General features: G+C 42.9%; 1 protein-coding gene across 10 annotated transcripts in view; it reads left to right on the plus strand.

Annotated features, from left to right (window-relative positions):
• The window catches only part of Eip93f (Ecdysone-induced protein 93F), a 119,434-nt gene that overhangs the window by 74,907 nt on the left and 25,675 nt on the right, over positions 1-18,852 (plus strand). For 9 of the 10 annotated variants that reach the window (XM_071700155.1, XM_071700162.1, XM_071700165.1 and 6 more), the window contains 2 exons: positions 17,060-17,886; positions 18,416-18,727. In XM_071700155.1, coding sequence (XP_071556256.1) covers positions 17,060-17,886; positions 18,416-18,727 — 1,139 coding nt within the window. Of the gene's footprint in view, positions 1-17,042; positions 17,887-18,415; positions 18,728-18,852 lie in introns of all 10 variants that reach the window. The other variant, XM_071700164.1, reaches the window with a different exon arrangement.

Raw genomic sequence — 18,852 nt, forward strand, 5'->3', positions numbered from 1 at the left:
CGCTGTTACACACATATCCGGTAATATTTCATTGTCTAATGGAAGATTTATAGGAGATATATAGCTTTATGAAAGATGTAATATTAATAGTTCTTAAGAGAGCTGAGTGTGTAAAGGCCGCTAAAACGCGATATCCATCTCGCGAGATCTGAAACCCGAATCGCTCGAGCAGTTAAGGTTGTATGCAGCGTCACTTCCGATTAGCCCGATTACTTCCCGTATCGTGCCACGGAAGCATTACAAACGAAAACCGAACGCAAACTCAAGGAGCAATATATCTCGACGTACACGTATCATCCCTTTTCCCATTGTTCTGCTGCATCCGTTCCCTTTTCCGAAAAGGCTCGGCACGAGCAGGGAAAGGCAAGGCAACGCAAGGCAACGCAAGGCAAGGCAAGGCAAGCGCGAGCAAGAGGGCGGCGGATGGGTGCAGTTACTGCTGATCGTTAAAAGGCGCATAAAAAAGGGAGAGGAGAAGGCGCTGGGATGAGGGGGGGAGGTGGGTGGGTGGCGGGAGGTCAGAGGAAGCGGCGCGAGAAGTAACAATAAAAATTCGTCGGCGTTCGTGTTTCGTCGCCGTGGTAGGAGCGGAGGGACGTAAGGAGGGTGAAGTGAGGAGTACGACGGGGGTTAAACCGAGACGGGAGAGAAAGAAAGAGTGAGAGAGAGAGAGTGAGAGCGAGAGGGAAAGGGAGACGGGTGAGGAAGAGAAGGGTGGTTGGGTAGTCGGTGGAGCAGGGTGCGTAATGAAACGATATTGAGTAGCCGTGGTAGGGAGGGTCGCTGCGAGAGGGTGGGGATCGTCTTCAGCCCTCTCCGTCGATTGACCTCGCTTCGACGAGACGAGGGTGGGAGCGAGCCAGGGGCGGAAGTTGGTAGGGCACTACCACCGAGTGGGGACCGAGCGCCTCGAGCTGCTTGGGGGGTCGTAGGAGGAAGGGGGTCCGTTAAATTGACGAAAATGACACATCTTCTCTCCGTCCGTTTCCCCTCTCATTTCTCGCTTACTCCTTTACTTCGCTTTTTTCCCCCTATTTTGGCGACCGATGCGCGACGGCGACGGAAACGCTCTACTCCTCCGAGGAACTTCAAAGCGACATTAGCGCTAGAAGGAGAAGCAGATAGAAATAAATCGCAATACGCAGTAAAACGAAGATGTGTGCGTAATCCGGAAAGTCTTACGTTCCTATCGATTGAAAAAAGAAATAGAGATCACGATAAAATTTAATTAAACTTTTAATGTCGTACGCTTCCGTCATGTAGCTAAGACTCTAAGTTAATTGTTAAACGATATATTTTTCCGAAACTAAATTAAATGATATATGTTGCGATGTCATTACTGGGATGTACTGATAGAGAATCTGAAGCTACTTTTAAGAAATTAAGATTAAATTAAAATACTATTGAGCAAAATATTACTGTAAAACGATAATTCAGTAAAAATAAAAAATTAACATTTTGTTACTAGTTCCTATATTGAAAATAGTCAAATTATATCAATGTTTTGTCTTGTAATGTTTCTATTATGACTAGTTTATTTTGTAATTAGTAAAAACTAACTTTCTGTATCAAAATCTTTGCAAAATTTGTAATACATCGCGTGACATTGTGTACTTGTTTAAAATCGCTGTTTTATAGTTTTGTTTCAAGCACTTTTCAAATAAATCTCGTATATTAATCTTGCCGGACTCGTCGTCGCGGCAATTAAATCGTTCCGCTTTGGAACTTCGCGCTTGCATAACCGATTGCCTCACGCGCGACGAAAGAAAAGTTTCTCAATGGTCGACTATGCATCGATGTGCGAAAGGCCATTTTAAATAATAATCGCTCGGACACACGAGTGGCGAATGTTTCGAAACTGCAAAATAGGTCAACGTCCGATACAATCGGATAACAAGGTATTAAGTGATTACGTAGACCCTGGGGATAATTAGTGCGGCCGGCTTGCTCGTTAACGAACAACGTTAGCGTTTAGTAGTCGCGGAATAGCAAAGCTGGTGCGAATAAAGTATAGATAAACCGGCTATCTCCTAACGGGAGAGAACGTACGAAGGATCCTGGCCCGAGTGTCCTGGCTGATTAAAACGACACGTCGGCCGGCGATAAGCCGCGCACCGATGAATCCATGTCGTGCGTTTATTTGACATTCATGGGCACGCAACCGATCTCCCATCGTGTTAGATGACGTCTCGTAACTCCAGTTCATAAATCAGTTACTTCGTTTCCCCGTGCCTCGTTCGCCGTTCATCCGAATGCGCCGCCGAGAAGCCCGCAATACGATAAAGCAATTTACAACTACTCCTGTGTTCTTCGCCTCCTCCTCCCTCTCCCTTCCTTCCCTCTTCGTCCTACGCGAGAAGTTTCTCTTGTCGTGTTGGAAGTTAGATGCTAATTTCGCGTAATTAACGCCCCTGGCTTTTAAATTATTTACGAGATAAATAATTTCGAGGGACTAAATTCGCTATCGTCGGATTATCAGCTGCCGGTTGGAGGTCGGAACGCTCGCACCGTTTTCATCGATGAGTGAAAATTGCAACGTTGAATGTCGAAACGCGATCTGCATTGAAATTAAAATTATATCAAAGTTTATATTTTTCGATAAATTCTTTAAAGAATCGAAGATTTCTTACATGTACGGTATAGCTTCTAATTAATCTTCAGACAACAATATTAAAAAATTGTATCTCTTTATTTGATTCTATTATTAATTAGGTTGATTTCACTGTCGACATTCAATAAATTTATCATATTAATTGAGAGATGTAGGTTTATTATCTGTACAAAGATTGTCAAAGCCTAGAGAATAGTAAAGAGAAAGAACCGGCAAGAAGTGGATAAATATAATCTAATAAGAGATAAAAAAAATATCCATTTTTACAAGAGCACACGGTACCGTAAATCCTCCCCGTGCCCTCCCACTTTTTTCCCTTCATTTCATTTCACATCTGCCGGATAATAATAATAGGATAAAATGATTACAGTTCTTCGGACGTTAATTCATTTCGAATGACGAGATGCTTTCCATACGCTCTCCGTCACGATCCGCGAGCGGGCCGTTAGAATATCATTCGCACACGCGACGGTGAAGCGAAGCGGAGTTGAAAACACGGGGGCTAATCCGGTGACGGATGGCGGCGGTGATCTGTTGCGTTTTAATCGTCCCTCGTGCGTACGCCGCAAAATTTCATCCGGCGCGAGGCTTCGCTTCGCTTTATCACGCCGACCGAAACGCCGATATTCAACCGCCGCAGAGCTCCGCTCGTCTTCTTCGTTCGTATGCGCGTCTACGTGCATGCAGGGAACGTTGCACGTGTATGCGAGTACGTTCGTATGCGTGTACGCGCGTACGTTGAAAAAGCGACATTGTGAGACCGGCACAGTCTCTCCTCTCTCTCTCCGTCTCTTTCTCTCATCGCGTTTCACTTTGGCTCACGTGCACACGTCAGCAATAGCATCTCTCTTCGCACCGTGCGCTAACTGTTGCATTCTGCATGCATACAGGCTCGCTCTTTCTCTCTTTCTCCTTCTCTCTCTCTCTCTCTCTCTCTCTCTTCCTTTCTTTCTCGCTTTTATCTTCGCTCTTGACTTGTCCGCTCCTCTCAGCTTATCGTCTCGCCTTTCTTACATCTCGCCTCTTTTGGCTGACCGTTTCAAGATTTTTGTTAGCTATTAGTAGCGTACAGGATGCGTAATTTAATCCACAATGATGCTGGAATCCGTCTCTGGAATTCGATCCGATGGAATTTCTCTATGCATATGTATTCAACTTAGCATTTATAAGTTATATACTAATTAGAATAATGTTTGTGATGTATTATTGGATCGCTGTTTGCGTCCAGTCACTAATTTAAAACTTTGTTTTAAACTTAAACAAGATTAATTTAGTATCCACGTTTATAAATAAATAAGATACTTTTTATCTCAATCTTAGAATACATTGTTCGTTCTGAGGTACCATTTCACTTTGCGTGTCATTCAAATTTAAAGCGACGGATGGAGATTCGAATCTTCCTGGCTATCTTATCGGGCATAGTTACGGATATTGCGATTACTGCGAAAGAAAATCGACGAATTTTGATGGAAACAGAATGATCTCGCTATCTTTTCGCCGGTGCTCGCCGCATGGTCCGGTTCATCACTGTCACTTCTTTGTCACTGACGAATCTACCGTGGCCCGTACGATAATATTTCGCGACGCGACTCTTCTCGCGGTTGTAACACTAGACAGCGTAGAGCGATAAATGGGTCACCAGACAACGACTCCGCTGCTTCGTTTGGTGTCCGATTACCGCTTAGACAGACGCAACTACGACGAAAGTCTTGTTAGGCGTGCACGACGTGGACGAAAAAATTGGATAGCTCATCCTGTGGTGCCCCACGATATAAAAAAAGTCGTCGATTAATCAAATTTATTTTGCTGATTGAATGTTTTAGTTTCGTGTTAATATTAATATCATCACCGCGTATTTCCGTATTACGTCGCGACATTAACTTGAGCTAAACTGATTCGGGAATGTGCCGCGATTATCGGATTGCGGGTCTGATACTGTCAGGTACGTCAGGTACGAGTCTCCTCTATCGGTTTCTAAAGAAGTTGCGATCGTCCGTGAATGTCCGCGCCGGAGATATCTCCCCCTTACAGTTTTCATACGCTTGTTATTGTAAAGAATGGGAGCGGCCATTGTTGCAAAATGATTGCTTAGTTACGAGCTGTGGAATGACGAACGGTCGTAATTCCGAGCAGTAATGACACTAAAACTGAGATATTCTGTATAAAATATATTAACTCGGTCTAAATTATGATTAAATCGTGATTATTCTAACCGAAATTCCTTCTTTTTTAAGAAGGGAGATTGAAAAGAAATTTGATCAATGTAGAAGTTTAAAGAACATCTTTTACATATCTAAAAAAATTTGAAAGATTAGAACGTCTTTAAGATTCAAAAAAGCTTACATGTTATAGCACGTTATTAATTTATTTCAAGCTATTCTAATGGTACTATTAATACCATTAGAAATTTTAAAAAGCAAACGAGAAAAATTATTCGCGAAATTAGCTCGCTTTCCTACGTATTTTCGCGTATATGTTGCGTGCAGAGTCAAAGTATCTGGGAATTTAATTTCAGTTTCAGACTTTAACGGTCAATGAGAGTCACAGAATTAATTTAGCTTAGAAATACTTATTAAAGTCACGTGTTGTGCAAAGTAAAGAATCAAAAAAGTTTTTTTTTAATATCCCTTTACTTGATTACTGCTGTGCCTTGATGATTGTCAAAAAAAGATTAGGCTTCAGGCCCACCAAACTCTGTTTGCGTTGTATGTGCATGGACGTGTGCACACATCCTCACATGCGCCGTTGAAGAAAAGGAAGCAACCCTTCGGTGGTGCATTGGCCGTTAGTAAGCCGGGACTCTGAATGAGAGAGGGAGAAGAGAGAGGGGGACAAAGAGAATGGCTGTAAAAGATTTGGCAGCTGGTACCTCGCCCGCCGGTGTCTGAAAACCCTTTCGGGTAATCATTTCGAGGGCACGTCGAGGGCCTCGCAACCGGGAGTCACTCCAAAAATTCGTCGCGAATGTTGCTGTCGTCCGAGGCATTAGCGTCGCGCGTTCGCGACCGTCGGCGAAATGTCGTGACGTACGGGTGTCACGCGAATACGGGAAACGGGTCTTCCGAGCTGCGAGGGAATTCCGAGGGGGAATATGTCACGGTTTGGGAATTACCATTTTATTTCATAGAGCGCTAATTATACGGCCGGCGATTGCGATCTTATGCGGGAACGTAGGTGGCGTGCGCTCAAAACTGTGGCTCGTGACTGTCTGTTAGTACTTTCATGCTCAAGGAGACGCGATCAAGGGATCAGACAACGACGGGCAACAATAGGTCTCCATGGGAACTCTCGTTTCGCGCAACTTACTATTCATCGCCGCTTATTTTTATCCTGGACGCCCCGTAAGATCGGGAATTTTGATACGCGACGAGTTCGCGCGCGAACGTCGTCCTCGACGGGCATCATTTCAAGTCATTAATGAGACACGGCAGGCAGGCAGGCAAGGCAGGCATACCGCATTGTGCCTTCGCGAGAGACAGGCAACGCTCTCCTGTCGGAGAGCCTTTCGACATCCATCGTGTACACCGTCGTCCTTCGCTCGGCTCGGAAACCGCTAAGCGGTCCCGCCAGGTGAATGGGATTCTCGCGATCATGCAACAAAGCGACGTAGATAACTTGCGTCTAGGCGTGGACGCCTGTTTTTCTCCTTTTTCCGTCAAATCGCAACCGTCACGTTTATCCGGCCGACGTGAAAACGAGGTCTGAAAGTAACAGCGATCTAGTTTTCCACGTTGGCGTTATGCAAACGGAGAGTACTATTAACGAGGTTTGTTTACACGAAAATTTTTGTATACACTCTTGTGAATTAGCTAAAGCAGGACATTCTCGTATATTATTATTATAACTAGACATCGGATTTTTTTATGCAGATTGGCGGAAAAGGGCAATCAATAACTAAGATTTACGTTATTTATAATATCCAACATATTTATACTGCAACATATGTTACAGTACTAATTATAACTGAATATATTATAATGACAATTGATTTTCTTATATCATTTTTATAGACGTACACAACACAGATTTTATATTGTTTTATATCATTTTTATTATATATATATATATATATATATATATATATATATATGTATATGTACATATTTATGGATTCTTATGTATAATCAAGACATTAAGAGCTATTAGTTATAAAACAAATCGCGAGTATTCCCGACTGTGTTTGCACAAGTTACGGCTTAATGTGTCGTCAAGACTTGACGTGTACCCCACCGACTTAAGCGCGAAGACAAGTACGGCTTACGGAATGACGAAGAAAATATTCTGGATTTATCTACGTGAAACATGGGCCTGCGTGCCGAACCGTCGTCGGTGACGGGCCGCTCGTTATCGCAATTACGGCACGATTATAGCGGAGCCGGGAGAGACGTTTTCAATGCGGCCGGAGTGCCAAGCGAGTTTCGGACAAAGGATAGCCTTGTGTCTCGTGAGAGTCGGTCGCGGCCCTACTATGGCTGGAGGGGGGAGGGGGTAAGAGGAGGAAAAAGAGAGTGAGAAGGAGATAGAAACTAGCCATTTCCTAAGCTTCTACTCCCGTCTAAACTGGATTGCCATTGGTCGAAACGGGCCACCGATTAGAGAAGGCACCGCGGCGATATAGCGACTTAGGAACCGTGGCGAGTGGAGGGCCGTCGGGCTAAAAATCGCGGCTCCGTCATTGGCCGAGCGGGGCCCCTCGAGGCCATTCGGTTTAGAATTGAGGAATGGTGCCGCTATATCCTCGCCGCTATATCCGCGGAGGACGATCGTAGAAAGTGGCACCGTTCTCGAATCTTCGCCGTTTTGATCTGCGTGCCGTGAAGCGAAAGAAGCGCGTTCGAGTTTCCTCAGCAATTTTTCGCTCCGGAGAATCGAATGTTTCTTTTCCTCGGGTTTTTTTCTTTTTACCTCACATCGAGAATCGCAACTATATCGCGTAGATTTTAGGGACATTAGTACGTGGACCGAATTGTGGAATTTGATTTATCGATTCGCGTACCTTTCTTTGGATTATATTCATGACGTTTAATATTGGAAGGACTATGAATTATTATCGCTCATGAATTATTCAATCCAAGTGCATTATGTAATGACGATAATAGCGATAGTAACAGCTTACCACAATGTACCTCGATCAAGGTCTCCGATCCCTAAATAATTAATCTTTTAGCATTAACGCGGCGTGCAATACAAATCAAAGTGACAAATATTAATATAAAAAGAGAAATCAAGAATTGAAAAACTACGCAAGAGCATTTTTTTAGTAACGTACAAAATTAATTGGAATGCACTAATACCACGTAGACAGTTGCATATTTTAATAGCGGTTGAAATAAATATTGTGGATTTTTGTACAAAATATCCCAGCTTTGGATTTACGGATTCTTTTGTATAAATTTGGAATAAAAATTTCATCTTTTTTTTCCTCATTTTTAAATAACGTGTCGATGTGCGAAATTCTTTTCCTTTTAATGCATCCTACGTAAATAAATTAATTACATTCGTAATTGTTTTAGCAAGACGAAACGTGCGGGAAAGGCCTGTTTCTTGGTATTTTACAATTTCAATGAACGGACTCGACAGCCTCGAAAACGCGACGCGAAATCATCGTCGTATTCAGCTCGTAAACGGCCAATCTACACGTAGAGATAGATAATGATTTTATTCGACGAACTGTTTCCCGGTACAGCGTCATTGGTTTAATCCCGGGCGTGGTCACCCGCCCTACTTCTTCGTCTTCTTAAATGGCACGAGAGATAAGATTGGTTCGGCACCTCCTGCCTGGAATTTCATCCGAGAGCCGCGCCTGCAGTCTAATTACTTCTGGATAGAATCGATCAAGGACTCCGGGCTTCGCTTGTCGTGAATATATAACGAACTGGCGTGGATGAAACAATCGCGGAAAACACGTAGAGACCGACTGCGTTGTTTTCTCGCACGCCATGCAGTTTCGTCGAGGAAAAGTCTTATTGACTCACTTGTTAGAAAATGCACGCGCTTAGTAAATGGAGTAATGCTAATAAGATGATAATTCTAACAGAATGCCATTTTCACATATCATTAAAGAGCGTAGAAATTTATTTATTTACTTATACTATCATTTAGCGTGTTAACTACAAGATGATAAGACGTAGAAATGCGTGCAAATGTGTGTTGGTAAGTTTCAATTATACGTTTATACAATAAACATACTATTTTCTAATAAGATGCGGTTATTACATAAAAATATGGAATTCGATAAAAAGTAATTATTTCGCACTTTCTAATTTATCGGTACAATATCTTGAGTCGTTTTAGAGAGCTGAGAATTTGATTTATGACGGCTACACATCTCTTTCTGCTATACTATCTATATAGCAGAAAGAGATTATATTTCATTCATACGCGGAGCGAAGATGTCAGCGATTATCAATGCACACGCGGTACAAGTTCATACTTCACCTCTGTTGATTGCTCGGGTCTTAAATTAAAGTCAACACACGACGAAGGATATAGCATCCTCGGTCGAAGGAAAGGAACATCAACGCTTTAGATCGATGATTAATCTTGCGATAATCCGATCGTATAAGTCATCGCGCAAATCATTGCGAGATAAGCGGCTTCCATGCATTGTCACACGCATGATTCCGCGGAAAATGCTGAATCGCACTAACTTCCGCGTAGCGTAGTGGACTACCGCGATTTTACGGTGCATTTATAAATCCAGCTTGTAGAAATTATCGAGAAAATGTAAAACGCTGATCTCATTTCTCTCATCATTTTGAGTCTTCGTATTAGCGTAAATCTTTTTTCGGGGAAAAATCGAGACGCCGACGCGAATTTTTGCAAGGAGAGGAAAAATGTCAGACGGTCGGCGAGCTGTACGGCCAGATTTTCATGACTCATTACGTAACCTTGAAGTTTGCACGCTCTGGCGCGACGATGACTTGGCCGATTCCTGCGGTCGCGATCGAGACGTACTTACGCGTCGCGCGATTCCAAAGAAATTGAAGATTTTCTTGACACCTCCTTGTTAATGCGCAACAATGATTTTTTTGTGATTCACACGATCGTTCTTAGCGCCCACTCGTTGCCCACTCGTTGCCTACGCGTTACGACATTAAGACATTATTAATTGGGCATTCGCGCAAATACTATAGGAACGGAGAAAAAAATATTGAAAATCCGATAGAAATATTGGACCATTGAAGTCCGAGTTTTGAAATGACTAATAGCAATAAATCACAAATATTAAATACTTTAATTGTATTAGTAATATATTTGAAAGTTCTGTATAGAGAGATCGACACAATTGATTACTCGACTTATCACCAATACCACTTCATGATATTATTTAATCATTCATCTCATTGTGCATAGTTTGCATCTAGCCGTCATCATTTATCAACCTTTACAACGTTGCGCGTAGTTTGCATCTGCATTTAAACGTCCGATTATTGCGCTATTGACGAAAAATTAATGTTTATTGCGAGGGTATGCCGTTGTAACACTTCCTCTCCACCGCTCTGTCTCGTATATCTTGAGCCTTAATTAACGCATCGCTCCTTTCGTGCGCGTTCATCGTCAATGCGTTATCGTAAATTTACAGTGCGATAAGAAACGCGTCGATAAGCAATTAACACCTCGCTGCGAAAGCGCGTCGCATGTCGCGCAATCACTTGTTACACAAGATATTTGGTTAATTGATCGCGGGCTCTCATAATAGGAAAGGCTGAATAAATTAATGATATTTTCCTTTCGCGAAATGTGATCGACTGACAATGAGATTCGGTGCGATCGCGGGGTCAAAAGGTCGACAGAGAATTATCTTAGGACACGTGCAAATGGTATTAACAATTATTGACCGCGATATTTTTACTGCATTAATGACCGCGCAGGTCCACTCGTTCTATTTTTTCGTACTAAAAAATAAACATTTTTTGTTGTATATGTTCGCCGAAATGCGACGAATGACGTTATCAGATATTTCGCGATCGACAGTGAGTCATTGTATACGCGCGAACGCAAAAGCTCGTTCGCAAGTTGCGAACGGAGTAAGGTGAGGTGAGGTATGTCGCGAGGTTTATCGAGTTGCGCGCATAAGAATCACGGTGCGTCTTATCGCAACTTAAAACTTTACTGCTGAGGATGCGTTGGCGAAATGCAGGCGCGCATCTTCGTCGATGACGATCAACCGGCACCCGTCGTACGAAATGGCCGTTACATCGAGCGCGGCAAACTGCCACTGTTGATCTATACAAGACTAATCCTTTGGAATTTCGCAAATATTTTTCCGTGTGTTTTCGTAATTCACATTGAATCGGATTTTCCGGATTGCGCCAATGTTTTTCTTTAACACATAATATATTTTTTTTATCAAGATGCGCATGAAAACTACGTTCTAAATTTGTCTGAACGTATCGGATTATGCAGATCTTTTCTCTTGGTAGATTGTTTTGCAATAAATTTATTGAGATTTATGCGTATTTGTATGTCGAAGAATGACGTTGAATAAATTTTAAACATAATATTTTTAATACATTTCTATTATGTTGTACTATTCATTACACATTGTGACATTGTACTGTTTCTTATCAGCAAGAATATTAATTTTATGACTCGTAAAAATGATGAGCAATCATAGAAAATTTATAACAATGCCAAATATCGAACAGAAGTGTTAAAAAGTTTATCTTAATATTTGCAAAAAATAATAATTTTTTTCAAACGAACAATTCTAATCCAATTATGCGACGGAAAGTACCACAAAAGAATTAGATCAGCTTATTCGTATGTAATCGATTTCATTGTAAATCCAATTAAAAGTGAACCTCTTGTCATTGTTACAAATTATTTCATCCATGAAGGAGATTAAAACGCAAACCGCCGCGGCAGTAATTTTTTCGGAAATGATGATAAGGGTGTAAGCTCTTAAAACTGCGGCATTAAATTCGTCCCTGACCGTAATATCAGTCGTGCATTTTTCTGACAGGCATGCGCAAACGCATATACATACGCATACACACATCTTGCGGCGTGGCCGACGTGGATGCAGTTCGTGTTTCCGCAAAGCGCATTATACCTGTATTTGATAAGCTGCGTGGAAGTAGAGCGTTTAAATAATGGCCGCACACGTCGGCGATGGGATAGCACGATGGGCGTCGCCATTCGTTCGAAACATTCGACAAACAATAATAATTTATTCAGATGTTTTTCATGCGCGCTTCCAAGTGACTGCGTTAATTCGAACAGGTTTTTCTCGGTTTATTTTCTCCTACGCTCGCGTATAAAGACGACGAACTTAAAGAAGGCAAATGTAGCAAGCAATTCCATCTTTTGCATCTTTAGGCTTTGAATATTACTCTTAAAGAAATTACTTTCCTGAATTGTACTCTTATATTTTGCTACGTAATCTTTTATAGGTATGCGATACATTCCCTTTCTAAATTTAGTTATTTTGTGAACGATTTAATAATTAAAAAGTTTAATTGACTAAAAAAACATTTTGTGATTAATTATTCCTCGACTTATAACATTTGCCTGAAGAATACATTATGAAGCTTTAGGTCTGCATATAAATATAATTGCTATTATTTCTGTAGGAATATTTTTAAATCTTATTTACCTGTGTCTAATCTTTGCAATAGTTTAGAGATATAATTATCATAGCTAAAATAGATTTGGGAAATGATACCGCCAATTGAGAATTAAGGATTAACATTTCGCTCGCTTCAACATGTACGCCGCCGGTATAATTGCGAGCTATCCAAAGTGATCAATGGCGTTCTCGTTCTTCACGAGGTAATTCGCGCTTATTCATGAACTCAGGCGAAACCCGCGATATATCTTCCGCGATCTACTATACTCTACAGTAATCCCCGAAATTTGTATGCGTTTCACACGGCAGACCGTCCATCCCTTCGCGCTGAAAATCAACTTCGCTACTTGCTCCAACCTTTCTATCAACTTCGCTGGAAAACCGGTTAACATGCTAATGCCGTTACATATTAATTAATGTCGACGAGTACTCGGTATCCTGGAAACAAATTGGTAACCAATTGATAATAAATTTAAGCAACAAGGCTGTAGACATATCACGAACTTGCAACCGAAATCATGATTGTACGAGGGCAACAAGTTTTGAGAACGTGAGCAGAATTTGAATTAACTTTTTACCCGATTACGATATCATATCTATCAAATATATATTTAATAGTTTCATTCAGTATCAAATGTTGTTATACAGTTGATATCTCTAATATATTTATTATTCCCACTAGACTTCAAATGCAATATCAAACCTGCGTTTCTCTGAAAGTCGCTTTCTTGCGAAATGAAAAATAGGAACGAGAATTGTTTGAAAATGGAAGCTTGAAATTCGTGCTGGTTGGCACATTAAATTATATTCTACAAGACAATTAGAACGATATCCACATACCTCATAATATGCAATTGTATAGTTATCAATTTCTTCTGTCGCGCATTGGTCGCTAATATTGGTGTAAATCAATAACACAGTAATTATCGAGCGAAACGCATAATTAACGACTGAACTAATTAACGGCTAAAACGCATAAGACTCATTACGCTCGCGAAATTCCAAACGCCGATATATATGATCGAGCAACTTCGATTTCCGACTCGTGCATCCCCCGAAGTTCGCTCGGGAGATACGCGACGACAGATTATTTCGGACTGTGCGGAGTTCTGTGCGAATGTTTCGAAGAAAATAACACGATTAAACTAACTCCTGATACGCGCCGTTGAGTCAGGCGATAATAATTGCGGCCGTGGAATAATTAGCCGTGCGCGAATGTCCATTTGCGTGAGATAAACCGACCTTAGCAGACTTTAATTTAGAGAAAGAGCCTAATGTACTTTCGAAATGGTTTTCACGTTTGTATCACTATGGATCGCGCGCGCGAAGCCTCGTACTTTGTTTCTCGCTGCATAAATTCGCCACCATTTGATGAATCTTTTATAAAACGCTGTAAATCAAAAAGATATTTGCCTTTCAACGATTTTTCCATCAACGTAGCATCGCTGCATCGCTTTAATTGGTAAAATTACATTTAATTCACATGCACGAGGTTCAGTTTTTTCGAATACAATTGTATGCAAATATGTAATATACATAAGAGATCTTGGAGGTTGCGTTATAATCTAATTACTTATTCATTTAATGCAGGTGATACCGCTCTTTGTAAATTTACGAAGGCAAAATGTAATAAGCGTTGATTTAAGCGTGTCGAAATTTTTCCCTCTGAATTTTTCAATGGCTCTGATTTACCGCAAAAAGCCGGTTGGTTCATTACAAATTGATCCTAAATTAAGCGGTGCGGTAACACGTTACATTGCATTCCAGCACTTTCTCGTTATAATGAGGTTTATATTTTTAGAACAATATTTTTCAAAGCGTTACACGCGGAGAAAATGTGATACGATCCGCGATCTCTTTTACGTTGGCACAATTTTTCATCGTGTTCCTTTTTTCCGCGCTCGCGTGAATTTTGTGCCGAGCCGACTTAATTAAGTATTTTCATTCTCCATCTCGCTATTATGGATAGAATTATAATCTCGAAATGATTCAAATCTGGATTAAATTTGTAAATGAAATTGTTAGCGCGTACCGGTCCGCGTGCGCGCAAAAGCTTCGAAACACGGCGCGGCAAAACTAAAAGCTTCGAGATTCCAAGACGTATATACCGAATCGTGCATCAATGAGCGGTCGGATCGATTCCGAGTGCAATTTAATTTGCGAATACCCCGTCGTTCCGCAGAAATAACGCGTTTCGCAGAAACGACCGTGCCGTGGTTGACCCGCGACCGGCTCTTTGCGGACTCTAATGACTATCCCGCCGCGCGGCAAACGACAAAATCAATTCAGCACTATGAAGGCGGGCGCCATGAAAAATCGCCGCCGGACCTCGATTCGCACGCGATATTTTCACATACGCGTTGTATGTACATGCACCGCGTATACGCGGTACGTGGCATTCGCGATCGCTCCACGTACGTAGAAACGCCGCCGCACGTCTGCGCCCGCACATCGTGCGAAAACGTATGCACACGTGGTGCATCGTATACAACTATACAGTACCGAGTACCGATTGCCGTGACGGTACGTTGCATCCGCGGCACGCGCGCCGCGATACCAGGTGTCCGTCGAGAAGCGCGGCTGATTGGCGTGTCCAAGCTGTAATTGGCCTGGTTGTAATCGGTTTGCGTTTGATCACGGGATAGGAAAATGCTCTTTGAGAGTTAAAGGCCGGCAATTCGACGAGTGAATTCTATTTTTCTCGCGTTACAAATCAATGGAACTGCAACGGGATACGTTTGGTATATCCCGAGAGATCGAATGGATAAAAATAAGCGATAGAACTGTGTGATAATTTTGACTGGACAGTCGAAGTTATTTGAGGAATGATATTTGTGTTAGATTATTCGTCGTTGCGACGTGTATTATTCAAGTTCAGCGAAGCTTGCAAGCTTGAATAGAATTGATAAGTTTTTCGAAATCCCCCAAATACGATTTTCGCGCAGAGACGTGAAAATATAGTTGGAGCGAGGACGTCTGACGCAAAATTAAATTCGAGCATTGCAAATTAAATCGTTTTCACGGTTCTTCGATGACGAAATGTACGACGGGATCACGGAGCTTTTGCTCAAATGAATATCGAATACTGTTTGCTAAATTAATGAACGAGCGAAAAACACAAGCTCGCGCTGGCGGGCATATTTCCGCGATGTTAAATATTTATTCAGGAAATTAACATCCGTCACAAATGCACATGTATCGCAACGTACTATGGCGTGGCTCTGATAATTGTTTCGACTAGCATAAATATCATAATTTGTAAAATCCCGCTGATGATTAAACAGCATCCGCCGGCGCAGAACTGACGCTCGGAAATCTTTTCGACCGAGCCGGTTATGCGGCAGCGGCACGTCATGCTGGGGTGATAACAGTCAACTATTCGGCCTTTGGATAAGGAAGTGAAAAAAATCCCGTTATCGCTGTCTAGTATCGCGAACCGTTCTGGGGAGTGGAGCGGAATTGTAACTGGCATAAGCGAATTGTAGCTGCCCGTGGGATACAAAAACCGACGTTATTGAAATATTAAGCGCATTGAATGAATTTCAAGAAATTGTATAAAAGTGTTATTTCTTATTAATATTATTATGTCTTCTTCGATACATCTATTTAAGACCAATATCGAACGGAAAAGTTTCTTTCTTATTTGACAGCAACAAAACTTTCGCGATAGCCCAATAATTGCTCATAATTACGTAAAGATTAGCAGAGTCCTAAAGAAATTACATTTCCATATGTTTTAATTCGCGCAGAGCGTTTACATGTTTGTTCGGAGTAATGAAAAGGATGATTAATTATATTAACACGTTATCTTTCTACGCATGTGTAATTAGTCGTCGGGCATTCTCGAATGCTGTGATAAAATTTTAATAATTGTAAAAATTTACTCCTCGAATTCCGGATAAAAAACGAAAAGATAAGTCGTTCTTTCTTGCAAATCCGGTTTTTCTCTCTCCTGCCTTGCCACATGCACATGCCGTGTCCTTCGAAAACCACCATGTCCGGTTACTCAATAGCGCGCGATCTGCATAATTTCGCGTACGATTCTCGCTGGAAGAACTGCATCCGCATCTCCGCAGCTATACGAATATCCGCGTGCTTTTCTCTGGAACCTTAATCATCGTCCATCATTTCCTATGACAAACAAGTCGGCTGCGCGCATTATAGTCGATGCGCGTGCGTGAATTTGTGCAGCGGGCTAGATATCGTCATCCGCGCAGCGGGTACGTTCCTCGTAACTCACCGATTATGCAACCGCGATTATAAAACCGCGTGCCACTTACTTTAGTGCATACGACTACGATAGCGATATAGTTTAACATTCGGGGAAATATACTTTGATAGATACTTATCGCTTGGCTTTCGGCACGTGTGGTACCACGCAATTAATCTCAACAAACTGTTTCAAGACTGATAGATCAGAAACGAAACAGTCCACTAATTGTAAGATTTGTAAGTTTAAATTATATCATCCGACGAATTCGGATACGTTCATTAAAATTCAACAACGGACTCATACAATTGTTCGAAAAAAAATGATTGAAGCTGAGATTTGAAGCTAAAATATTTTAGCTTCAGAAAGTTTCTTATTATTATCAGTTAATGAGTACATTCGACAATAATTTATCACAAGATATATAAAACATTAAATTATAATTGATATTATTTTACTTTTAATGTTGATAATAACGAGTTGATCGATACCGAGCTTATTCATATGATCATCGAAATTTTCATTGATCCCAAATCTGTTCCTTTAAGCGCCATACTAGTTCCGAATGTCCGTTTCCTTACCGAAAACAGGGTCACTCTTTTGTACACGGGTCCTGGGTAACCGGTACACGTCATTGTTTGAAGTAGTTGCGGTGGTGTCGCAGGTCTGGAACGGGTAGCGGAGGAGTTGATGGGCCGTAGGAGATGGAAGCAATACCAGGACACCCTGTACAGCGGCACCCGCAGCAGCGAATCACAGCCCCACCATCGGCTTTACCCGGCGTTGTCGTCGTCCTGCAACCCGATACCCGGGAGCCTGGACCAGATTGGGCCGCAGCTGCATCACCCGGCACCCACGTCGTTGCCGTCGACGGTGCTGACGACGGCGACGACCACGACGACGACGACGACGACAACGACCGGCGTGGTAAAACAGGAGAGCCTGCAGAGGCATCATCTGCAGAACCATCACCATCTACCCGCACCGGTTCAGGACCATCTACAGCTGCAGCAGCAGCAGCAGCAGCAGCAGGAGGATTCGCGCCGTTTGAGGCCGGGCGAAGTCAAGATCGAGGCCGCCGACGAGGAGCCCACGGACGGTACCGCGCGGGAGGATACCTCGACGAGGACGACGGACACGGCGACGTCGACGTCGACGACGGCGACGGCGACGGCGGAAGTAGCGACGACAACGGTAACAGCGACGACCACCGGCACCGCGACGACCACGTCGACAACGACAACGGCGACCGGCACGACGACGATAGCGACGAGACGGCGACGCGGACGCCGGCAAAACGACGGGGAGGACGCCGACGGGGAGGAGGAGGGCGACGAGAACGACGAGGAGACGGGACGGGGACAGAACGAGGCGGAGAAACGGCTCAAGCTCGACGAGGACGCCGACAGGTCAGCGGTCAACCCTCTCAGAACGGAGAACGCGACTCGGGATCATCCGACTGCCAACGCTACCGACACGGAAGGGACCAAGGTTGGTATAAATCTTACCATATGTAATGAGACATATTAAAGACAATAAAGACATGTTTTGCATTAAAAATAACGAAATAATAGTCTCTCTCTACAGGGACTGAATCAAATGTCACAAGAATAAAATTCATTTAAATTATTAAAGAGGGTGACAATGTGGTCTAGAAACTTGGTTTAAGTCCACCTGATCACACGAATTTTAATATTCCAAACTACACCCTCCCCCCTCCCCCTTGTACGAGAAATTAAACAAGGAGGACTCGTGCGGAGAAACTGGACTCCGTCTTTCGGAAGAGACGTTAAGCCGTTGGTCCACATATAGCTGGCAACTGCTATGTGTCCTCCCCTTTGCCACTATGCTGTGGGTCAATCACCCGCACATCTGAATTTAAAGCGATTACTGAAACCTCCTAGGAAGCCCTATGTCTTGGAAATTAAAAGACTCAATCATCATGAAATCACTAGAGTCTATAGCAACTTGAAAGTTGTCTCGCATTCTTTGGTGTGACTTTTTTATTTCCTCATTGTAGGAACGAACGGAGGAAATCGCGTTGGAGCGGGCACCGGTAACACAGGGCTTACTGAGGGTAAAGAAAGAGGAGGAGCTGCAGGAGATACCGGGTTCTGGCGGCGGCACTACGATACTAACGACGCCGACGACGGATTCGGAAGGGACCAGGTCGGGGCTGTTATGCCGCGACGGGAACGCAACCGCGACGAGCGTCGCGACGCCGTTTCTCCTTGGAAGACGCACGAGCCCGCCGCCGGAGGACTGGAAGCCACTCGACAAGTGTTACTTCTGTCTCGACGGCAAGCTACCCCACGACGACCAGCCGCCCCTTGTAAGTACCCTCCGGCGAGTCTGCCGAGTGTGAGGTTGCGCATGGCTGAGCATCGACCTCGTCCTTTATTGCTAATTTTGTGTAGAGATTATCCGCGAAGGGGACGGTACAGACATGCAGGAATA

This window comes from Temnothorax nylanderi, unplaced genomic scaffold, assembly GCF_030848795.1.
Source record: "Temnothorax nylanderi isolate EJ_2023f unplaced genomic scaffold, tnyl_v1.0 TNYL_tig0021_pilon, whole genome shotgun sequence".
NCBI classification, from domain to species: domain Eukaryota; kingdom Metazoa; phylum Arthropoda; class Insecta; order Hymenoptera; family Formicidae; genus Temnothorax; species Temnothorax nylanderi.